General features: G+C 43.2%; 1 protein-coding gene across 1 annotated transcript in view; it reads left to right on the forward strand.

Annotated features, from left to right (window-relative positions):
- Positions 1-6,357: 6,357 nt before the first annotated feature.
- The window catches only part of LOC126092775 (uncharacterized), a 28,668-nt gene continuing 13,061 nt past the window's right edge, over positions 6,358-21,964 (forward strand). The window contains exon 1 of the mRNA XM_049908502.1: positions 6,358-6,463. Within this exon, the coding sequence (XP_049764459.1) occupies positions 6,358-6,463 (106 nt within the window). The remainder of the gene's footprint in view (positions 6,464-21,964) is intronic.

Here is a 21,964-nt window from a genome sequence, read left to right on the forward strand (position 1 = left end):
ATAGCACTTAGCAGCCCTATCACTCAAACAAATCAGTAACAGCTTGCACTGTACGTGCTTGAGCATTGTCCTCCAAAATGATCGTCAGGTCCTACAGAACGTGTCATCACTTCTATCTCTAAGCTGGTCGTAGGTTGTGTACCAAAAATGACACTTGCATTGAAAGGCAATAATTACACTGAAGTCGCCGCGATTTATGATGATCCTCTGGACATTACAAATGGCGTGACATGTTTCTTAATAGCGCACGTGATCAGCACGGACAGCAGAGCATGCTCTGCAATGTGGCCCCTTGCTGGCCACAAAGTTGATAATGAGTTCTATTGGCAGGGCGTTCCGTTCCTCTGAGTGTTCCATTCCTCCTACCAGCGCGGTTGACAATTGTTGGGTGGTCGTTGGTGCGTCTGGGGGTACTCCAACACGCCTCCCCAAACGCATCTCACACGTGCTCGATGGGATTTAACCCCGGCAATACCAAAGTATTTTCCATAATGCGTACTACCAAGAGGGGGGAGGTACTTTGTGCTCACCACAAAAAAATAAAAAAGTTCGTTGATTGTTGATAACTGTTATTAACAAGTCTTTTTAAACAGGTACTTATGCATAAGTAGGGTGCAGAACCTGAAGAAATATATTATAGCACAATCTTAGCAGTACCTAAACATTTTTCGTAATTTGTACACAGAGTGGATTTCATAACCACCACACATTTTTCTTAAATACACATTTTGTCAATTAGCTTTGACTTTTATCCGCAAGATACTTTTTGAAGATTTACAGATGTGTAAGAAGGGACCTGAAGTTGAAAAAAAATATGACATTTGTTGTGAAAAATCACATTTACTACTAACAAGAGACCTCTTTGATCTCGAACGCTCGGAACCGCACGAAACTAAGATTAGAATACTCGGTCATTAAAAAAAAAAGTGGTCAGTGTCATTTCCGTGGAAAACGTTGCGTTCTACCAGAAGTGGCATTTTAACAGAAAGAAACAGAGACAAGATTCAATACTACACGACGGCAATTATACGTAATTCAATGATGTCAGTGTATCATTACATTTTTAATCAAGTGCCAAAAACACTCTGCTTAAAGTAATTACAATAGCGCAAAACACATACATCCTAAAAACTTGATGGTACTTATATTAGTTCCCATAGTGCACTGAAGGATTTCGGTGTTGTGCCTTGTGCTTCTTAAAAATGTATGTACAACTTGTTTGATAGTCTGCTTATCATTGATAAAACCACATCAATTGTGTGCTGTGGATAGAAGTAAGTACAGATGCAACACACTAGCTGACTAGCTGTAGTTTTCTCTCCTCTGTAAGACAGTCTTAGTGATGACGGAATTTCATGCTGGAACCGAGTCTGGTCACTTTTCCGGGCACGCCCTTACTCCACACCCTGCTCTATCATGAACATATTCACTTCCTCCACAAACTGTTGTGCTTCTGTCGTATACTATTTTTGTCTTCTATGTCCTTAGGTATGACAAATGTAATAATATGCATGGATGAAATGCCATATCCAGCCTTAAAATTGTCTTAAAATAAATCGAAGCTTAAAAATTGTTCATTCAAACCATTTTAGACGCTTCTAGTGCATACATTTGTAGATGCCAACAGTGAACTGTAGTTTCATACGCCCTTGCTCTATCACATTGCGATTTTACATGCTCTTTTATACCGGTAATTGCGACAGTCTATTTCCTTTGAAAGGAGCTCCTGCTCGCCTTTTCTACACACATAATTTAGAATTAATCTGCAATTTGATTTACTTTTAGTGCACTTACAGCGTCTCATTGGCTTGCTACAATAAATGACGCCACGATTGTAATAGCCTTCATAATTGTTCTCTAGTAAGCTGTCTACAGTACCATTCTAAAATTAGGTCTTGACAGTTTGGGTGAAGGCAGTTCGTACTCACTTTGACTGGTCAGTTCTGGAGGTGAACGTCGTGTATTGCTTGAACAGTCACCTTCAGGTTCAGGTCCTTCCTATCCTTCAAAAATTAATATGTCTGTCCAGCGGAATGTCATATTTCTGTCATCCCCATTACATTTTTGAATTAGATTATACAGTAATTCCGCGAAGTCTCTTCGTTTCCATATACAGTACGTCGCAACATTGACCCTAATATATGGACCACATTCGTGGGATTAATTCTCTTCGAGATATCACTCTAGACAGTGTACACAGTAACCCGTCTGCGAACACTCTAAGAGGCAGATTCGTACAGCAACTATATCACTCTCGCAACTAGAGCACATGTTAGTCCAGCTACAACATGCTACCGTCTGATGGCGCTAGGAGCCAAGTGCGGGGTTTTGCATGGAAATGATACAGACTATAATGTTGTTTTTATAGTCAAGTGATAGTCTTACGCATGGTTTCGTGCGGTTCCGACCGCTCGATGTCAAATGTGTCCGTTGTAAGACTTAAGTTTTGGGTTACGTTTTACTGAAAAATTCAAAACAACTGTAGAATCTGATAGAAGAAATCACGAAAAACAATATTTTTCAGAATCTTGAAATATGAATTACATGACCAAATTACAATATTTTCAAAATGTGGCCATAAAGTAAGCCACCACCCCTTGGAACTGCGAGAATTAAGTCGTGGGAACGGGCTGGCTAGTCCATTTGCCGAATATTCTCTGCTTCCAAGAACTCCTCCAACTACGCTGTTCAATGGGTCGCGCACATTACCTTTTGTAAAAACGAAGTCATGGCCGAATCCACACCTGGAAAGACGCAGATAGGGAAGGAGTACAGCATCACAATAACTTTGAACGATGAGTGTACCGCGTTCAAAGATTCGAAGGTCAGTACGGCCATGAGCATTACGCCTCTCGACACCACAGCACCTGGACCACTAGAACGATCATGTTCGGCTATGTTCCTGGGTGCATTATGTTTTCCCATCCCTCAGACTGAATCTGGTCTCATCCTCGTTGGTCCAGCCCCTATGTTATTGGCTCCATACCAAACTGTGCTCCCAATGTGGGAATATCAACGAAACATGGCGTACTGGTCGCCGGCAGATAGACCATCCCCACTCAGTGCCGTACCTCTATGGAACATGAGACTAGGTGCTTTGCAGTCGTGTTAAATGTGGTTGCAACTGCCTGTTGCGTAACGTAGCGGTCATCTGCTGCTGTACTTGACCGTCATCAACTACTTCATTTCCTTCGGGCAGCAGTGCCTGTGTTGCGGAACACTCCCCATACACGTAAAACAATGCTGTGAACAACACTAAACTCCTGGGCTACAGTCGTCACACGTCATCTTCATGTCCGCCAGTGATTCTTCCCCGCGGAACGTGACCCGGGCCAAGTTACAATGAAGAACACCACCACACACCACAGCACAGTGTACCGTAACTGCTCGCTGACCGACTCACCCGTCCTTTCGGTTTCCCTCAACTGCCTCGCGTGGCCGTCCCCATTTGGCCCTATAGTTACGAAGATTTGACGCCTTGTGACTTTAACTTCCTGTAGACGTCTGGCCGGCCAAGGGCTACTACTGCAGTGGATGACCGCTACCTACGGATTATGGCTCGGAGGGACCCTGACAGCAACGCCACCATGTTGAATAATGCTTTTCGTGCAGCCAAAGGACGTCGTGTTACGACTCAAACTGTGCGCAATAGGCTGCATGATGCTCAACTTCACTCCCGACGTCCATGGCGAGGTCCATCTTCGCAACCACGACACCTTGCAGCAAGGTACAGATTGGCCAAACAACATGCCGAGTGGACCGCTCAGGATTGGCATCACGTACTCTTCACCGATGAGTCTCGCATATACCTTCATCCACACAATCATCGGAGACCTGTTTGGAGGAAACCCGGTCAGGCTGAATCCCTTAGACGCCTTAGACACTGTCCAACGAGTGCAGCAAGGTGGAGGTTCCCTGCTGCTTTGGGGTGGCACTATGTGGGACCGACGTGCGTCGTCGCTGTCGCTGGTGGTCAGGGAAGGCGCCATAACGGCTGTACGATACGTTAATGCCATCCTCCGACCGGTAGTGCAACCATATCGGCAGCATATTGGCGAGGTATTCGTGTTCGTGGACGACAATTCGTGCCCCCATCGTGCACATCTTGTGGATGACTTCCTTCAGGATAACGACATCGCTCCACTACAGTGGCCAGCATGTTCTCCAGACACGAACCCTATCGACAATGCCCTGGGATAGATTGAGAAGGGTTGTTTATGGACGACGTGACCCACCAACCACTCTGAGGGATCTACGCCGAATCTCCGTTGAGGAGTGGGAGAACCTGGACCAAAAGTGCCTTGATGAACTTGTGGATAGTATGCCACGACGAATACAGGCATGCATCAATGCAAGAGGACATGCTACTGGGTATTAGAGGTACCGGTGTGTACAGCAATCTGTATCACCACCTCTGAAGGTCTCGCTGTACGGTGGTGCAACACGCAGTGTGTGGTTTTCATGAGCAATAAAAAGGGCGGAAATGATTTTTATGTTGATATCAATTCCAATTTTCTGTACAGGTTCCGGGACTCTCGGAACCGAGGTGATGCATAACTTTTTTTGATGTGTGTATTTAACAGAACGTGTTTTAGGACTACATTACCCCTTTACCTAGTTCTTCAAATTAGAATAATTGCTTCTTATTTTGACAGTGCGTAATGGCACATTAATTTAGTCCCGAAACATTGTGTTAAACAAATCACACATTTTCGACAACTGGTCCGTAATAACAACCGTGCAGACACCTCGTATATTTGTACAATTTGTACCCATCCTGTGTATGAGAAAATACTCCCGACTGGTGCATCCTTGTAAGTCGACACCGGAGCGATGACTGCAATAGTTAGTTTGTAGCGAGCCACTTCAAACCAACAGTTCATGATATAAAAACACACATAGAATAGCTGTGTTCCATCACAGTAATGCTGCCGGTCGACTTCTCACTGACCCACTTCGGTGGCGATAAGAACCGAATACGTTATACTGGACAACGATAGTTCAAGGCTTACACAAGTAGTACTGTGTGTGCAGCACAGAAAGCGCTATCAGGTACGGTCATCAGGACTCTCCGTTCGTTGGCTGTCGATGATGTCTAAAGGAAAAACAGTTTCCCGCTTCGTTTACCTAATAAAAATTCTCATTAGATGTGGGCTAAAGCAGGATACTGTGCAATAGCCAATTCAAAGAATCTTATACTATTACACTGCAGCGACAGTGGCAAGCGTGTACAGTCCATGGCATCTGGCATAATACTGCGAAGAGAGATGAAATGTAATGGCCAGAGATTCTGAGAACGTGCTGTGTACCTGTAAAGGAAACTGCATACCAAGACGCCAGTACTGCTTCATTGTTCAGTTCCTAACAAGTCTTCCGTACAGAAGATGTCGAAGTCCGTACAGAAGATGTCGAAGGAATCCAGACACTTGTTACTAGCATTGCAACAGGTAGATACAGTTGTAAGAAAATCTAATAGGTACGCTTAGGAAAGTGAAATGCGAATTGTTACCAGAAAGATGCTGACCTTGCGAAACCTTTTCGATCTCCGAAAATCTAGGATGCTTCTTTCTGACGAATAGTCGAAGTACTGTGTGAAGGATTGAATAAATACCAACAAACGGAAGGCCAACACGATACACGCATTAATGAGATTGGGAGTTAACATACGGTCGGTACAGACTCAATAAAAAACAATTTAAAAAAAAGCTACTGTGTCGCAGTTGAGTGGTACCGGCTATCGCGTATTGCACACTTGTAATACTGGAAATTATTGCTACGTGCCCATACTAGTCATTCGTGCAACACACTATCTGTTCATTTGCGCTGATTTATTGTATATTGCTCTAGTCACAAGTCTCGCAGCGTGGTCAGAGATACACAACGTTCATATATTATGCGGGGAGAATGGTTGGTGGTTGTGTAATATTATACGGGCATACACTTTTTACTTGCAGCGACACACTAACGAAACACGACATTAAATTAAATTTTACGGCACTAGTTTTACTGCCGTTCGTAAACATCCAATATGATACGAGAAAAATGACTGAATAGATACACACACACACACACACACACACACACACACACTCACTCACAATCAGACAGTCAGAGGGAGAGAGGGAGAGAGAGAGAGAGAGAGAGAGAGAGAGAGAGAGAGAGAGAGAGATACTGCCACCGAAGCTATGCTTTTGGAAAATTTGCGAAATTTCGCAAATGGTTCATGGTTACAATAATGCAATAAGCAAAATTATGGGAGCAGCAAGAGATAACTCATAACAGAAGCAAAAAAAGCTACTATGCTTAGGGCATCTAGAAAGGGCAGATGACGACAAGTGGCCAGAGTAAATAGGGATAATGGACTCCTCAGGAAAGAAGGAAAGATGTTCACCTAGCGTCAAGAAGGAAAGAGCATATGAAGCAAAGGCGGACAGAAGCTTCCAGCAAGGGCGCGGCGACGGTCGTACGCAGCACAAGCGATAAAGTCGTAAGATTTCCATGCAAATGCATGTTGCATGCATATCTGCATATTTTGATGGTCAGGAGAGTAAATGCATATTTGAAAGATTTCGTCGATATAATTGCATTAATTTAGACATACTGCACATTACATGGTTTTTCTGGCCGCATTGCATATATTGCAATAACTTGCATGATAGCATCTTTTATTGATGTTTTATTCATTCGAATTACGCCAAAAGAGCAGAACATGAGTACTTTCGCTAATTTTGTTACAGTCTGTAAACTTCATAGTGAGCTGAGTGCCCTAGATCGGCTCGGTATAAGACAATATATTTCGTGCCAATTATTTAAACAAAAAAAGAATCTTATTGCTGCTAATAGACGCAAAATCGTTTAAGTTGAAGGTCGGAAACGCAAATATTTTATGCTATCTTAACGCACGTTACATGTTTACCCCCTGCACTATTGGTGTAGCTCAAGCAGTACAATACTTAATAACATACGGCAGGGCGAATACGCTGATGTCCTCCACAAGCAAGGTAAATAGACACACAAAATGCAAAGCATTAATTAAGTTATATGCTAGCTTTTTCTCATGATACAGAGTTACCACATTTAGAGATTTGCTGCCATCTTTTACTGTGATAGTTTTGATGAAGTTAAGTCGGGAAGAGAGACTAAATTTCCCCAACTATATTTAAGTTAGCATCTATTTGCTTCATCCTATTGAAAATGCTCATGTTCTGTCCTCTAATCGTTTTTCCCGGTTTAGGATCACAGACACTTTCGAAATGATTAATGCAGCTCGCATTAAAAACACGGAACTGGAATTGTGCATTTCCCTGCGGCAAAATCGAAGTTGGAAGTCACAGGTGACAGGTGGAAGTCACACTCAACTGCATGGAACCACTTTCACACTATTTCTCTATCGTTCCACTCTAGAACAGCCCGCGGGAAAAATGAACACTTCCAGTCAATGCGAGCTCAGTTTTCCTTTTTAAATTTGTGACAATGATCATTTCTCCCATGTTGCTGGCGTCAACAAAATAATTTCGCATTCGGAGACGAAAATTAGTGATTACAATTTTGTGAAAAGATCTCGTCGCAACGAATAAAACCTTTGTTTAAATGATTGCCATATTAACTCGCGTATCATATCCGTGACAGTCTCTCTCCTATTTTCGCGATAGTACAAAACTAGCCATTCTTTGAACTTTTTCGATTGTCTCTATTACTCTTAATCGGTCAGAATACCATACAGCACAGCAATACTCTAGTAGAGGACGGACACGCGTAGTGGAGGATTTGTTGTATATTCTAAGTGTTCTGCGAATAAAATGCGACCTTTGCTTCGACTTCCCCAGAACGCTATGTGATCGTTGCAATTTAAATTGTTGGTAATTGTTATTCATCGGCATACAGTTGATTTGACAGCCTTAAGATTTTTGCGATTTATCGTATTACCGGAATCGGATTTCTTTTAGTACTCATGTGGGTGACCTCATACTTTTCGTTTGTTCGAGTCAGTTGCTACATTTCGCACCATACAAATATCTTGTCTAAGTAACTTTGCAATTGGTTTTGATCATCTGATGACGTTGCGGGACAGTAAATGACAGCATCAGCAGCAAACAATCTGAGAGTGCCAAATCATTCATATAAACTAGGAACAGTAGAGGGACCAACACTTCCTGGGGAAACGCCAGATATGACATTTGTTTTTAGTCAATGATTGTCTGTCAGTTAATACGAACTATGACTTTTATGATAGGAAATCACGAACCCAGTCACACAACTGAGACGATACTTCATACGCACGCAATTTGATTAGAAGCCGCTTGAGAGGAACGGTTTCAAAAGCCTTCTATAAATATAAAAAAATTGACTTAATACGAGATTCCTTCTCGATAGCATTCGTTACTTCCTAAGAATAAAGGGTTAGATGTGTTCCACAAAAAAGATTTGGTTATCGCATCAAATCCTTATTTTAAGTTTATGATGTTGACTAACAAATATTTTGCAGCGAAAATGTACAAAACTTGATCTGACTTTGTCCAAAATTTCTTCACTTTAGTATGCCGTCACTTCTTGTGGCGCAGCGGGGTATAAAAATATCCTGCTTCCTCATTGAGCATGTTTAATGCTATGATACTGCATGAACGCTTCCAAGTTTTATGTTTCGGGCTCTAAAGATGAAATAAAGTGCACTCTAGGGAGTCCTCTGAATTAGGCCTATCTACGACTGTATCTCTGTGTATAAGTATCCCTGTATAATTCACGCTTCAGCAGGGTAAATGTGTTCCATAAACTGAATGGTGGTTGACTACTGATCTTCCTCATTCGCTATCGCTTCTGTAGAAAGAACACGGCTCCGCACCCAAACAAGGTGTGTACTGCAGCCGCTCTTCACGTGACGCACTTTCTGCTCGACGGACGGGGAACAATGGTGGCGGGTCCGTTCCCAGACTCCTATACACCGCGTTCCCACAGCGGCTGCGAGGCCGACGCCAAAAGAGGAATGTTGGAGCCCGACCTGCTAGCCAACTCCCTGCTCCGGCGTCACCAGGAGGCAGCAGTGATTCATCAACACTGGTCCAGCACGCGGGTGGAATTCGAATGGGTGCATTCCAGTCTACAAAAACGGCATCGCCTATTGTAGGGATGGGAAAGAACGACCGGTTAAAACCGATATCGGTATTTTTGGTCTGAACAATCGGTATTTTACAGAATGAGAAACTTTTATTCGTAGAATGTGCATTGCTCTGAAATATTACGTTATTATAGAAAATGGGGAAAGCGAACAGTGCTATTTTAGCACTTTGGCGTCCGCAGGTCTCGTACAAACTTATTCGCTTGGCGCCGGCAGCGCTAATTCGGCTTACCTGACTTGTCGCCGGCCGCTTGTCACCTTTCCGTTGATGACAAGCTTCAGACACTTTGACTTTTACGCGCTTTAATTATCCGGAAATCCTCTATGTTGCCGAATCTTTTTTGTTTTCAAGTAACTTCTCTGCAAGTCTTACACTGTTATGATAATTATCCATGCAGAGATGATGCCACTTTCCACCAGAAGGTGTCAGTAGTTCCATCACTGTTTTTGGTAAAGGCTGTCCAACGCCGGATTATATCCTGAATGAGGAAATGTAGCCGGCCGTTGCGGGGGAGCGTTTCTAGGCGCTTCAGTCTGGAACCGCGCGACCGCAGCGGTCGCAGGTTCGAATCCTGCTTTGGGCATGGATGTGTGTGGCGTCCTTAGGTTACTCAGGTTTAAGTAGTTCTAAGTTCTAGGGGCCTGATGACCTCGGACGTTAGTTTCCATAGCGCTCAGGGCCATTTGAACCATTTGAGGAAATGTATCCCGTACTCGAATCACACAGCATCCGAATGAGTATGCCGTAATTTTCGACGGATTGTAAACTTTAAAATTTAACCGTCCACTCCACGGTATCATTCCTTCATCAACTGAGATGTTTTGACTTGGATTAAAAGTTTCTTTAAACTTTTTGGAAAAATAATCAATTACGAATTGCACTTTGACAAGCCGGTCGGCATTATCCGGTTTATTGATGCTGTCGAAAAAATGTAAAAATGATAATATTTGTCTCAATCGGTTGCCGGCCATCGTTTTGTGAAATATCAGTGTGTCTATCAACGGATTCGTTGGCCAATAATCACCGATCCTCGCTTTTTTTACAATTCCCATAACGATAGCAAGCCCAAACCATTTTCTAAGTTCCGGTCCCGTTACGTCGACAAATTTGGCATTTTTTAAATCCAGTTTCCTTCTATTGCAATTTTGACTGTAGTACTTGTTGGTTTCGTTGCTAATATATTCAAATAGATAGTTCCCAACATGTAATTCTACGATATCCTCGACGCTCTGTGTATCTTTGTGAAATTTGTTTGGACCACGGGATCCTTCAAATTTATTACCGGTCCTCGGTAAATCATAGTCTGACCATTGTGTACTGTCTTCTTCATCTGATTCTGCCGAATCAGTTGGCAACCGTAGCGTTCGCCGAATTCTTCTTGCACGTATTTCACTATCTTCCCAAGATTCTGCTTCACTTTCATTTTTTCGATATCCATTGTCTTCTTCCCAATTGGCCAAGTAGTCCGGAACGTCAGACAAGACGTCCGCGCATTCATCGTAAATAATCGTATCGTCTCTTTCGTTTGCCAATATGAAAGTGCACAAGTACTGATAAAAATAAAAATAAACTTGTTGACGTGTGTAACTTTTTGTTACCTAAACAAAAAGCCAACAGAATGCAAAAGATACTAAAGTGCTGTCGCCGGCCACTGCGCGATACTGTGCTCACGACACCACTGCGGTGTCGCCGGACGGCGTAGTGTTAATAACAATGCCGACAGAAATGAACAACAAAATGCGAAGCATAACAATTGGTACAGCACTGCTGAGACAATAGCCTCGCTGTTGTCCTGTGTCCTACGCGAATACGTGCGGTGTACAAGACCTGCTCATCTGATCTATACGGCAGTTTGTATCGCAGAATGGCACCTTCCCCAATCTGGAAGTACTTACCGAAGTGCGGTATCATTGTAGTACAATGCTCCATTTGGTTTAAAAATTAAAAACGGGAGATGTCATAACAAACTTGTAACATAATGTAACGAGAAAAGTTAAAAGTTAACGGTTCATTCATAGTTACAAAAAAAATAGAAAGCTACTAATCTGCTTCTGTGTCTGAACAACAAGCCTTTATCTGCTTATAGCTCGACAGAGCACTGAAAGACCTCAGTCAAAACAAGGCCCCGGGAGTAGACAACATTCCATTTGAACTACTGATGGCCTCGGGAGAGCCAGTCATGAAAAAACTCTACCATCTGGTGAGCACGATGTATGAGACAGGCGAAATACCCTCAGACTTCAAGAAGAATATAATAATTCCAATCCCAAAGAAAGCAGGTGTTGACAGATGTGAAAATTACCGAACTATCAGTTTAATAAGTCACAGCTGCAAAATACTAACGCGAATTCTTTACAGACGAATGGAAAAACTGGTAGAAGCCGACCTCGGGGAAGATCAGTTTGGATTCCGTAGAAATGTTGGAACACGTGAGGCAATACTGACCTTACGACTTATCTTAGAAGAAAGATTAAGAAAAGGCAAACCTACATTTCTAGCATTTGTAGACTTAGAGAAAGCTTTTGACAATGTTAACTGGAATACTCTCTTTCAAATTCTGAAGGTGGCAGGGGTAAAATACAGGGAGCGAAAGGCTATTTACAGTTTGTACAGAAACCAGATGGCAGTTATAAGAGTCGAGGGGCATGAAAGGGAAGCAGTGGTTGGGAAAGGTGTAAGACAGGGTTGTAGCCTCTCCCCGATGTTATTCAATCTGTATATTGAGCAAGCAGTAAAGGAAACAAAAGAAAAATTCGGAGTAGGTATTAAAATTCATGGAGAAGAAGTAAAAACTTTGAGGTTCGCCGATGACATTGTAATTCTGTCAGAGACAGCAAAGGACTTGGAAGAGCAGTTGAACGGAATGGACAGTGTCTTGAAAGGAGGATATAAGATGAACATCAACAAAAGCAAAACGAGGATAATGGAATGTAGTCAAATTAAGTCGGGTGATGCTGAGGGAATTAGATTAGGAAATGAGACACTTAAAGTAGTAAAGGAGTTTTGCTATTTAGGGAGTAAAATAACCGATGATGGTCGAAGTAGAGAGGATATAAAATGTAGACTGGCAATGGCAAGGAAAGCGTTTCTCAAGAAGAGGAATTTGTTAACATCGAGTATAGATTTAAGTGTCAGGAAGTCGTTTCTGAAAGTATTTGTATGGAGTGTAGCCATGTATGGAAGTGAAACATGGACGATAACTAGTTTGGACAAGAAGAGAATAGAAGCTTTCGAAATGTGGTGCTACAGAAGAATGCTGAAGATAAGGTGGGTAGATCACGTAACTAATGAGGAGGTATTGAATAGGATTGGGGAGAAGAGAAGTTTGTGGCACAACTTGACTAGAAGAAGGGATCGGTTGGTAGGACATGTTTTGAGGCATCAAGGGATCACAAATTTAGCATTGGAGGGCAGTGTGGAGGGTAAAAATCGTAGAGGGAGACCAAGAGATGAATACACTAAGCAGATTCAGAAGGATGTAGGTTGCAGTAGATACTGGGAGATGAAGAAGCTTGCACAGGATAGAGTAGCATGGAGAGCTGCATCAAACCAGTCTCAGGACTGAAGACCACAACAACAACAGCTCATCAAAACGGACAAATTAACGCGAAAACTAGAGTTCTTGAACCCCAGTTTTCACCCTTTAACACTGACTATTCGTAATGTCCAAATAGTACTATGATTCCCGATCACAACATGATTTTTGAGTGGTGTTTCAAAAAATCAGAATCAATAGGAGAATACTGTAAGTCAACTACCTATCACTTTTCGCGAAAAGCAGCGAACGGTGGACGGACGAAATTTTCTTTTGTTTGTATATTTAATTTAATATTTTGATTCTATGGACGTACCTCGAAACTGAGGGAGTCAAAATTTTTCAATCTTTGTTCGATTTCTACGTTTTTGAAGGAAATAACAGGAATAAAAAACCGAAAATCATTATTTCAGAAAAAGATTTTTTGAGCTGCTTTAACAGTCCGGTTAAACTAAAGTTGAAAAAACTTGATACAACCGAAAAGCGGTTGTTTCAGCGATAACCGCCGTCCCTAGCCTATCGTGGTCGGCTAAAAAAAAAAAAAATACGTTTGTCCTGTAAGTAACGCTTATCTCAAACCTCCGAGCCTGGAACGTTATGGACAAGATTCGCACGGCTTGTCCTTTGTGATGGCACCGACATTATATGTTAACAATATGAAACGCCGAACTGATTTGTGGACTGAAATGTCTGGTAATTGCAAAGCACTGTCACCTATGAAGGCAGTTTTAATGTGATGGTGCCGGCCGGTGTGGCTTCAGTCTGGAACCGCGCGACCGCTACGGTCGCAGGTTTGAATCCTGCCTCGGGCATGGATGTGTGTGATGTCCTTAGGTTAGTCAGGTTTAACTAGTTCTAAGTTCTATGGGACTAATGACCTCAGATGTTAACTCCCACACTGCTCAGAGCCATTTGAACCCTAATGTGATGGTCTCAGCGTTAAGGCTCAAAACTATTATCAAACTCTTCTGTGAGGTTCTAGAACAATCTTGCACTCCACAGTGGAGCGAGGGCTGTTCCTGCTTCCTAGCAGATTTAAACTGTGCACCGGCTGGGACTCGAACCCAGCACACTGCGTTTCGTGGTGAATGCTACCTAGGCACGACTGACGACCCTCCCTCGCAGCTCACAACCGCCAATACCTTTCCGCAGCTCTCCAAATGTAGCAGTCGTTCTCCAGCACAAACGTGTAAACTAGGACTCCTGCATGAAAGGATATTGCGCAAAAACGACTTTTATCATAGACTACGGATTTCCAAGATGAAACAGTGTGCCGGTTAGCAGAACGAATCATTGATTCTGCAGGATGACGATTTTTTTAAAAAAGTCTGATTATTTATGATCCAATTAGACATATGCATGGGCACTTGTTATTAATGCGACAGAGGGCATTTTTGTCACTCCTTCACGCTGAAACGGCTGGACGGATCTGGAAGAAATTTGGAATAGAATTAGATTATACCTTGAATTAACACAGTAGTACAAGATATTTATCGAACTGAAGAATATAGTACGAAATATGGAACAAGAATTACTCTTAGAAAAAGCTATTTACTCTTTGACTTTTGAATTGTATCTTATTTGTGAAACTGCTTTTATTGTTTACTATTTCCTACATAGTACGATTCAACGTAGTGAATACAGTGCTTATAAAGTCCTCAAAGCGTTTAATCCATACTTCCGTAGAAGCCCGTTGCTGAGTGTCAGGCGTATCTCATAACCACGGAGACACTTGAAGACTCACAACCACGGTGTCATACAAATGCTGTACGACATAGAGACGTCGTTACAGGTAGAACGCGACAGGCTTTTAGCGACACTGGATTTCATCTGACAAAAACGGCAGGGACGGATTCCTGACTGGAAATGGAGGAAAACTGTCCTATGGACCCGTGTCCGGAATGGCTCTGAGCACTATGGGACTTAACAGCTGTGGTCATCAGTCCCCTAGAACTTAGAACTACTTAAACCTAACTAACCTAAGGACACCACACACATCCATGCCCGAGGCAGGATTCGAACCTGCGACCGGAGCGATCACGCGGTTCCAGACTGAAGCGCCTTTAACCGCACGGCCACACCGGCCGGCCGTGTCCGGAATGTCTTACACCGACGGCCCACTTGCCTTGAGCTTCTGCAAGCGTTCGTCTCAATATCCTGTAAAACCCGATCCTCCAAATCTAGTGTACGCACAGTATGCCGCGTTCCTGCGCATTCGTCTGTCTGATAGGATCCATAATCACACAAACACCCGAAAAGAGCTTGAAATGTTGTGTGATATGGTTGGTGTCTGTAAGGGTACTTATTTGGTATAGCCGTGCTCCATCTGTTCAGCCGTACACAAACACGATCGGTTTGTTCCCGACATGAATACCAGGCCATTCTGCTGCTTACAGTACGCTGCGTCAATCGCACAGCCTACAACGCACAAAGAACCCACGGCAATTGGTCACAGGAACTGTCATTCGTCAGCGCCATCTATCGTGGCAACGTTGCACTTCCGGACACACATTCATACAGGACCTTCTTTCCTCCATTTCGAGTCAGGAATCTGTCCCTGGAGTTTTTCCGTTTTATTAATATTCGCCCTGTACACACACCATGACAGTTACGATGTTTTCCGTGCTACGCATCTCGCAAAAACAATCGCGAAATTACATATTTACTTCCTTTTCCAGGCACATTTTGTAATTCGATGCTCTAAAGTAAACTCGGTCCGAACAGGCCTCGGAAAACAGTATCGTCCGAACGGCGTGTCATCCTCAGCCGACAGTTCCGCTCGGCACTCAGTTTTCATCTTCTAACATTCTGCGTGGTGTCTGTCAGTTCTATATCGTGTCTCCCTACCACTTTCGCGCAACGACGCTCTGAGCGTGTTTTTTAGGGAATTGACTAGTTTGAACCTGGGACCTGTTGCTGGTAAGGAGACGCCAGACCACACATGACATGTAGAATTCACAAGAGTTCAGTGAGACTAGCGATGATACAACCAAATACTTAATGATTTCTCAGCGTCAACTCCACTGCACTCCCTGTAAAAGAATCTTAATACTAACTAAATTTAGTGGAAGGGGTTCAAGGCTTTCCTATTTTTAGTTAGTTGGTAAAATAACGTCGAAATAACAGTTAAGTTTACCATTGGAAATTTTATTCTACTCACAAAACATTGTTTATAAATTGCACTATTGATAAAAGGAAATGTTTTAATACAGGATGGTAAAAACCAACTGCGTTCTACAAAAATATGAACGAATATTCCCTGAATGGGTTTCCAAGTTCTACAATGGATCGAAGGATGACCTATGCCATATCACATCTATAATCTTGGTTTAAATTAAGTTTCACAAAAGAGAAAACTATCAAAATGGTCTACAGTGACCCTCAATTATCTTTAATTACTTATCTAACTTGTCGTAAATTACAGTGGCTGATGTGGCTTCTCAATAACTATATAACAGAAAAATCATTGCATTTCAGATTTTTATTTCAAGTGGCAAATGTGAACACCATGAGCTTTAATTGACGATCCACACTAGTATTAAGCAAAAAGGGGGTGTAACAGGTGAGACTTCTGCAGTTCTGAGTGAAGCTTTATGCGCTGTTATGCGGCATCGCGTGCGTTCATTACCTTGTCGGTGTTCGTCAGGGGGCGGCGGACAGCACAGCTATGCTCACCTCGCCGTCTCGGAAGCAACTCTCTCCTAACTTCTCCTTACTACAATTTACCGAAGTTGGTTTAAAAAAACTATCTGGCTGTGTTCTCATCTGACCAATCAGGGTCTCAATGTTAACCTTAAGCTCCGCCTACAAAAATTCTGTCTATCCAATGAGAAACGTTATCCTTTTCGTGGTGGGGCAATGTTTTTAAAGTTTGCAACGTAACAGAGACGCGAAAAAGTCTCACGCTAAAACTTGCAGCTGGTGTGGTCCTTTTAGTGTTATCGTAAGATCTATACTGTTCTTCCGGAGGGCTCTAGCTTTTAACATGGGCTGGGGGATGGTCCTGATGTAACAGAGACGCGAAAAAGTCTCACGCTAAAACTTGCGGCTGGGGTGTGGCCCTTTTTGTGTTATCGTTATAAGATCTATACTGTTCTTCTGGAGGGCTCTAGCTTTTAACATGGGCTGGGGGGTGGTCCTGACGTAACAGAGACGCGAAAAAGTCTCACGCTAAAACTTGCGGCTGGGGTGGTCCTAGCGGTTAGCTGGCGACGTGGGTGTCCGTCCCTTATCGTAGGGCCTTCCAGCTTAACACGGTTCTGCTCTCGGCTTCTGTTCTCGTTTCTCCCCTCGGAACTGCGTCTGTCTCACAGTGGGAAGGTATGACATGCATTTAGGCATTCTTGTGTTAGTCTGTGGTATTCCATTTGCTCACTCGTTACTCCTATTACTTTGGTTAATGTCACGATTTATTCGGAGCTATGTGACATACTACTGGATTTGCTTATCATGTCGGTTTTCATGGAAGGTGTTGGATTTGCCTGACACCTTACAATCTGCCAGGAAATTTCTTCACTGAGCGATGCGAGACAACGTGAAACTCCCGTAACGGTATCCGAGTAAAGCTAACGAAGGAAGTAAGATGAAGGATTGACACCCGTCGACTTCAAGGTCATTAGAGATGGAGCACAAGCTCGGATTGTTTCAAAGATGGGGAAGGAATCGACCGCGCCCTTTCAAAGCAACCATCGGGTCATTTGTCTCCAGCCATTTAGGGAAACCACGGAAAACCCAAATGAAGATGGCCGGATGCAGGTTTGAACCGTCCTCCTCCAGAATGCGTGTCCACAGTGCCAACAACTGCGCCACCTCGTTGGGTCGGATAAAGGTTTGGCCACTACCTTCCTCTGATCCCCAGGTTAGCAGTAAGATCCCGTTGAAGTCATGGTGCTCGTGTTAGTACTCTTCTGGCAGTCTATTCTGGTTTCTCCTGCTGTGGATGTGTACGGAAATCAGTGGCACAGAATGAAACACAGAGCGTACACATCCGACTCCATATAAAATAGCACCAAGATACCACAAAGTTTTGACGCCTCCATCTGAATGACGAACTGCAAAGAAAAAATGTCATCCTTCAGCGCTATTTATACTGTGTGGAAGATAATGTAATATAGCCTGGAACGAACGGGCTTAGTCACGACCAAGAGCTGCTTCTTCAGCAGTTCCCATTTCCTTGCTTGCCGTACATTGGCTCTGAAAACTACTTTTACCTCCAGCATATGGGCCAGTTACTTAGAGCACTCGTGTAGCGAGTTCGCTGTGAGAGTGGCGAGGGGCGTGGAACGAGAAAAGTGGCCTGCAGCAATAAACGAGTAGCAACGTCCCAGCTGCAAACATCAGTCGTGTCGCTGTTGTAAAGACCTGATCTCTTTCAGGATTTCTACAGTGGAACTGGCATCAGAAGTTACAGTGTGCTACCACCAGTCGAACCAGCACAATGACTATGCGAAGAGAGTTGAAACGAGTGGTGTACAATGATCGAGCAGCTTCTCATAAGCTAAACGGTGCTTGTGCAAAGAACGACGCCACTTGACAATGGATGACTCGAAACGAATGGTTTTTAATGATGAATCACACTATACTCTGTAGCAATCCGATGGAAGGGTTTGAGTTTGCAGAACGCTTGGAGAGCGTCAGCTGCCATCTGGTGCCAGCAGTCAAGTACGGAGGAGCTTGTGCGGTGGTATGGGATGTTTCTCGCGGTTAGTGGTTGGTTGGTTGGTTGGTTGGTTTGGGGAAGGAGACCAGACAGCGTGGTCATCGGTCTCATCGGATTAGGGAAGGAGTGGGAAGGAAGTCGGCCGTGCCCTTTCAGAAGAACCATCCCGGCATTTGCCTGGAGTGATTTAGGGAAATCACGGAAAACCTAAATCAGGATGGCCGGACGCGGGATTGAACCGTCGTCCTCCCGAATGCGAGTCCAGTGTCTAACCACTGCGCCACCCCGCTCGGTCGCGGTTAGTGCGTAGTCCCCTTATCGTGCTTAAGACCAGGCTAAATGCGGACGGAAATGAACGCATTTTACAACGTTGTGTACTGTGTACAATGAAGGAAAAGTTCGGAGACGATAACTGAATCAGTACGACAAAGCACGCTGTCATTAAGGAGCATCTGTGAAGCTATGCTCTGTGCACAATAACATTTCTTGAAACTGACTGGCCTGTCCAGACTCCCAACCCGAACCCAATGGAACGCCTCTGGGAAGGATCTTTGGACTGTCATTTCTCTACAGACATTCGAACACCTCACTGAAAGTGCTCCCAACAAAGCTCAAGCCATCATAAAGCCAAAGGGTGGACGCACGCCATACTAATGTCAACTAATAGTTCTTCAGATACTTTTGATCACATAGTGCAAAAAATGTAGGAAGATTTATAAGTTCAGTTAACTAGATAAAGGAGCAGTGGTTCGTATCTCAATATGGAACTCGAAACATTTAGCTCTGCGGAGGCTCAGGTTTAAAAGAAAAGTTGACCACTCACTTGATACGTATGTACCTAGCAGAACAGTTCATGACGGAAGGGACCATCCACGGTATATAATCACTATGAAAAACTGCTAAAGAAATACAGACTAGTCCGTAAATGATGTAAACCAAACTGCATGGCTATAGAGACATGCTTAATGAATCGCATTTGGCTGTCAAGACTGTAGTACAGTATTATCGAAAGATTTTTCACAAAACCCAACGGAATACTGGTTATATGTAAACGCTATTAGTCGTACCAACGTTAGTGCCCAGACACTCAAAGTCAAGCCAGGAACTGAAATTGAGGGAAGCAAAGCAAAAATTGAGGGAAGCAAAGCAAAAACGGAAATGCGTAATTCTGTTTTCAAATGTTCCTTTAGAAAGGAAAATCCAGAAATATTGCCCCGGTTTAATTCTTGTACCATTGCAAAGATGAATGATGCGGATATTAGGTGTCAGTGGTGTTGAGAAACAACAGAAATCGCTAAACTCGTATACAGCTCCAGGACGCGGTTGACGCTATCAGATCCTATACCGAATCTGCAGCTGAGTTAGCCCGTCTTGTAACTACACTGGTGTGCAAAACTTAAGGATGAAAGTAACTGTCGCAGGATGTGTCATTGGCAAGTAACGTAGCTCGAAGAAACTATCATCATATATAAAAAGAAATGCGCTAGTTTAGTACAATGAGTTGCTATAAGAAATACGAAATGAGATGAACGGTAATGGCACATTCATTCAAAGATAATGGTCTCCTAGACTTTACATGTTTCTTAATAGGGTGCACCATCACCACGGACTGCGTACCCACGAGGTTGGTAAGGACCTCATGTAAACAGGGCGTCCCATTCCTCCAGCACGGTTGACAACTAATGGAAGGTCGTTGGTGCACGTGGACGTGCTGTAACATGTCTACCCAACGCACCCGACATTTGGTCGATGGTACTTAGGTCGGGGGAATGGGCAGACCAGCCCATTCGATGAATATCTTCTGGTTCCATTCGCCAAATATCTTCTCGTTCCAGGGGCTCCTCTACCTGCACAGTTCGATGCAGTCGTACCCTGACATTCATAAAAAATGAAGTCAGGGCCAATGCACCCCTGAAAAGAAGCACACAAGGAAAGAGTACTGTATCGCAATAAGGTTGATCGGTGAGTACACTGTATTCAAAGATTACGAGGTCAGTATGCCCATGCAATGTTATGCCTCCCCACACCGTAACACGTTGACCACCAAAATCACTCTGTTCGACAATGTTCCTGGATGCATCATGTGTTCCCACCCCCACCATATGAGGGTACGTGCGGGAACACAAAGATGGCCGGTAGTGTGCATGACGACTCGCAGCGGTGAACGTGCTCACAGAGAACGCTGGTTAATCCACCAGTAGGTGTAACACTACTATGGCATAAGCAGTGTGCCATAGTGTGTGCCTGCTTCACGTTCTTTTTCAAATTATTTTACACAAATAGCCAGGTAAAAAAAAATTCTTTCGTTACCTATAGCTTTGAATGTCAGCTTAATCGTGAAATGCCTAGATTTTTTTAATGGTCACAGTTATTATGATATTTCAAAATTAAGTAAGCCACGAAACGAAATTCCAATAGCTTGTAATGAAAACCAGGCGCCGGGGTGAGTTAGCGTTTGGTGTATTATACACTCGCATTGCTGCGTAGGAAATGTACTAACATACTGAATTTTCATAATTGCATACGCTTCCGTGGCCAGAGTCAGTTGACATAAAAGTTTTCTGAGTATCCTACCGCGTCATAATGTAAAAAACTGTACTGGAGAAACCAACGTTTCAGGCACAGTTACAGTGGCCTTCTTCTGGGTCTTCTGGTAGACACAGAAAAAGACCACTGTAACAGTGGCCGACACGTCGGTATCTCCGGTACAGTTTTTTTTTACACCATGACGCGGTACGCTACTCAGAAAACTTTTATGTCATACTGAATTTTTATTTACATTTAGGAGGAAGTCGGTATCTATCTTTAATCCCAAGGGAATATATTTTACGTAGCGCACTCATTTCCATCTGTGTACACTTCAACACAGTGAAAGAGAATTATAACACCCATCGTATTCCATAAACGGTCCCAGATCTTAAAGTGCGTTTTTGGCAGATGACGGCACGCAAGTAGGAGACTATTTTTCCATTTGATTAATATGTGAAAGACTCGTATACATAGGTAGAGGTAACTACATATTTTTCAATGCAATAATGTAATTTTTAACGGCTATTTTTTAATAATGGCAATGAGCATTTTATAAGCTATTGATGTGTCTTGTCCCCTGCTGTCTGCTTCATGAATAAGACTGTATCGCAGTTAGCACGGTAATGAAGTTAAATTGCGTAAACTCTACTGTATTTGGTAAAAGAAGCAAAATTTTACATGGCAACAAAAGAAATATTATCAGCGCTCACCAGTGATGAAAATTGTCTGAAACAAAATACGCGTAAGAAAATCAGACGAAAATATATAACTTCCCCTCTGTGATTCTTACGGAATCCTGTAACTTACGTGTTGTTAATAAAGAAAAGCTGGAATGCAAAGCTAGTAAAGGATTTTCTCCCTACGCTTCAGTCATCTGAGATACAAAAGCAATTCACCAATACATACAGTCCAGTCACATCAATGTGACTTCCGCCTACGTTCGACATCAACGAGCAAATAACCACTCACAGACGGTACGTGGCAGCACTAGTGGTGGAGGGCATATGAAGCTTGTTTGGACGAAGCGGAAAAACAGTGCAGTCGTTCTCGTGATGCGGAAACGAAGCGATTTACAGACGTCTAAAAGGGCATGAACAATGGCTTTCCACTGGGTGGAAATATTTGGGA

The sequence above is a fragment of the Schistocerca cancellata genome, chromosome 7 (genome assembly GCF_023864275.1).
Source record: "Schistocerca cancellata isolate TAMUIC-IGC-003103 chromosome 7, iqSchCanc2.1, whole genome shotgun sequence".
NCBI classification, from domain to species: Eukaryota; Metazoa; Arthropoda; class Insecta; order Orthoptera; family Acrididae; genus Schistocerca; species Schistocerca cancellata.